At 40.9% G+C, this 2,929-nt stretch overlaps 1 protein-coding gene across 1 annotated transcript in view; it reads right to left on the reverse strand.

Annotated features, from left to right (window-relative positions):
- The window catches only part of LOC107577097 (uncharacterized), a 7,036-nt gene that overhangs the window by 1,489 nt on the left and 2,618 nt on the right, over window positions 1–2,929 (reverse strand). The window contains exon 2 of the mRNA XM_016263207.1: window positions 9–2,272. Within this exon, the coding sequence (XP_016118693.1) occupies window positions 9–1,974 (1,966 nt within the window). The 5' untranslated portion in view covers window positions 1,975–2,272. The remainder of the gene's footprint in view (window positions 1–8; window positions 2,273–2,929) is intronic.

The raw sequence follows: 2,929 nt of genomic DNA on the forward strand, positions 1-2,929 counted from the left end.
AGTTCTACTTAGGTCAACAGTTCCTTCAGTCTCCTCATTAGAATCACTTTTGCTAAAGATATTTGTTCTTAGGCTTTCTGTGTTCCCCACAACCCTTCCAAAATGTAGATTTTTTTCCGAATCACTCTTCTTCAATGGAGCTGCAGGCTTGGAGGGCTCTGGTACAGATAATGTCCTCCTGGTGTAAAGAATCTCTGGTGTGCTTTTGCTTTGTTGAGCCAAAGATTCAAACATGCTGATTGTATTCTTCACAGAATCTGAGGATGGTAAACGCGACTTTTCTAGAACACCATCTCCTCTCCTTCCTGCAGTTTTAACCATGAAGACATGATCTTTCTCTTCCTCTTTACGGATTTCATTGTGTGCTTCTCCTTTTGAGGCCAGTGGGTGTTTGTCTTCCCCAATTTCCTCCTTGATTCCTCCGGAAATGGTTAGCAAGTGTTTGACACACTGGCCGGAGATGCTTGAACTGTCAGGCTGGTTCCTGCGAGCATTGCATTGAGCAGTTGCTGACAGTCTACTCCTGGTCCTTTCTAAGGACTGACTACAATACTTTGGAGACCCTGTAAACCACGTTCTGCTTGTCTTGTCATTGTCATCAGGCAGAAGTGACTGAGCTTTTTTGACAGAGGACATTTCTGTACTCCATTTAGGCTTTGATGACACTGAAAAACTTAGTCCAGAGGAATTGTCCCTTTGATAATTTCTGTTCTCTCTGTTGGTAGAGGGTTCTTGCTTTGGATCAAAGTATGTTTTTGAAAACCCTCTAGGGAATGTTCCAGCTTTTTCTATATTGTAAGAAGGTTTCTCCTGTTGGCTGTCAGTACAATCTAAAGAAGCTCCAAACACATAGTCAGTAGTGTATTTTCGGTGTCTTGGAGTACAGTCCACCGTGTCCATAGATTTCGGAAAGGATTCATCAGAATTTACAGTATTGCTGCGTTTTAATCTGATTGAATCTTTTGAGTGTGCATCAGAGTTGGCATCTACTCCAAACAGTTTTGCAATTCTTTCCATTATTGTTTGATTTCCAGTTATTTCCTCTGCATTGGAAGATCCTTGCTCTCTGGCCCGGGATCCCATTCTGTTTTCTGTCTGATCAAGACTTGATTCACCTTGTTGCTGTTCCCAGAGACTGCTACCTTCTCCAATGGAACCTTGGCTAAGTCTTGGCTTCAATCTGGATGGGAGTGACTGACCACTGTTTGCCTGTTCCAGAGCAAAATTTACTTGGTTCATTCCCACAGATGGAGATCCAGAGCAATCCTTTCTGTCACTGTTCTGATTGTCTTGATTGGCTGCATTGTAATTCTGACTCCTTCGTGAAACACTACTGGGTTGATTCTCTTGCGTGTATGAAGTTATCTTGTTGTTTATCCCGGTTCTCTCTAAATCGGATTGCCTCATAAAAATTTCAAGGTCTCTAGTCCCACTAGTCATCCAAGTTCTATTCCCATGTCCTGCTCTCCAGTCTAAGCTTTTGCTTTTGTTTGACTGATAAGATCTCCTCAACACATCTCCTTTGCTCCTGTCACTTGCTGCCTTACTCTTGTCTTCTTGAGTGTTTAACTTCATAGCGCTCACATCACCTTTCTCAGAACTGATGGGAAGAATTGAGTCCTTGCTTGTATCCTTACTTAAAGTGTTACCTGTCTCTTTGCCATCAGTGTTAGTGTGGGTATCACTAGTTGAAGAAATACAAGCTTTGTTGAGGTCCTTACTAGGATCACTTTTCTGGCTTGAATCTTCAACTTTTCCACCCTCAAAAAAAAAGCTTTTTGTCCTGAGGTCCTTGGTAGTAAGTGTTTTAGCAGAGCGTATTTTGAATCTAGCAGCTGCAGAGCCAAAAGGCATCACAGATAACTGACTATGACTTTGTGCTGCTGTTCCAGGTGCATCTGCATCTTCAGTTGTGCTGCTAGCTGCGTCTGTTTCAGGAAATGGACGTACAAACGTTCCAGTATGCAAATTCATGCTTTTAAATGACGCTGAATGTCACACAGTGTATTCATTACAGTAGGAATTGAAGGCTGGTTGCTAACATTTTCAGCATCTTGTTCAAAAATGTTAATTTATTTTTGCTTGTAATGGCGGGCTATATTTTCCAACCATCATTATAAAAGCTGGAATAAACCTGTTTGTAATCCAGGGAGGAGAAGGAGACCCGCTAACTTCAGCTTGACTCTGTTGCTCTTCTGACAGGTGTTTCACGCTCTCTGGATCCAAAAAGAGATAGTAATGGGTCTCAGTACTCTCTGGTCCTTATCTTGTTCTGTCAGGTTAAGGCAATAACAACATGTGAAGGTTAGCTTTAAGCAAATTAAGTTTATTAGATTCAAATTGCCTCCTGTTTGCTACATAAATTAAAGTTCATTTGAATTGGAATGTGAAGGCATTCTCATTTTAATTGTGAATGGATCATAACCCTGCTACTATGGCCTGAACTTACAGCCTGGCCCAGACCTTTAATCACTAAGCTATACCATCTCCCACTTAACAAAGTGTGCATGCTTCATTCTAGTACCTCAGGATTTCATCATACTGAAACTCTGTATTTATTACAGTGAGAGTCCATAAATCTCTGCCGGGCATATGGCATCCATACCCTGATATGTAAACATCTACAAACTCTGGACAAACGGCTGTAAATCAGAAACAGCTTGCCAATGTTTAAAAATCAGAGAGACAGTGTGTGTATATGCATGCATTTCATTGTATGTCCACTCTGACAGCATTCTTGATGCTACTTGTCACACTCTTGAGCTATTTTACAGAACCTGATACGCAGTCAGATAACAGGTCAAACACACCAGACTACAATCCTATCTAACACCACATGTGTTACAGAGTCAGAGTCCACACATCGTTAAAGGTATGATTCATTCTAAGGGTGAATAAACAAAATATTATATATACTGTATATATATAT

Source organism: Sinocyclocheilus grahami, unplaced genomic scaffold, assembly GCF_001515645.1.
Source record: "Sinocyclocheilus grahami isolate Dianchi unplaced genomic scaffold, SAMN03320097.WGS_v1.1 scaffold5109.1, whole genome shotgun sequence".
Lineage (NCBI taxonomy): Eukaryota > Metazoa > Chordata > Actinopteri > Cypriniformes > Cyprinidae > Sinocyclocheilus > Sinocyclocheilus grahami.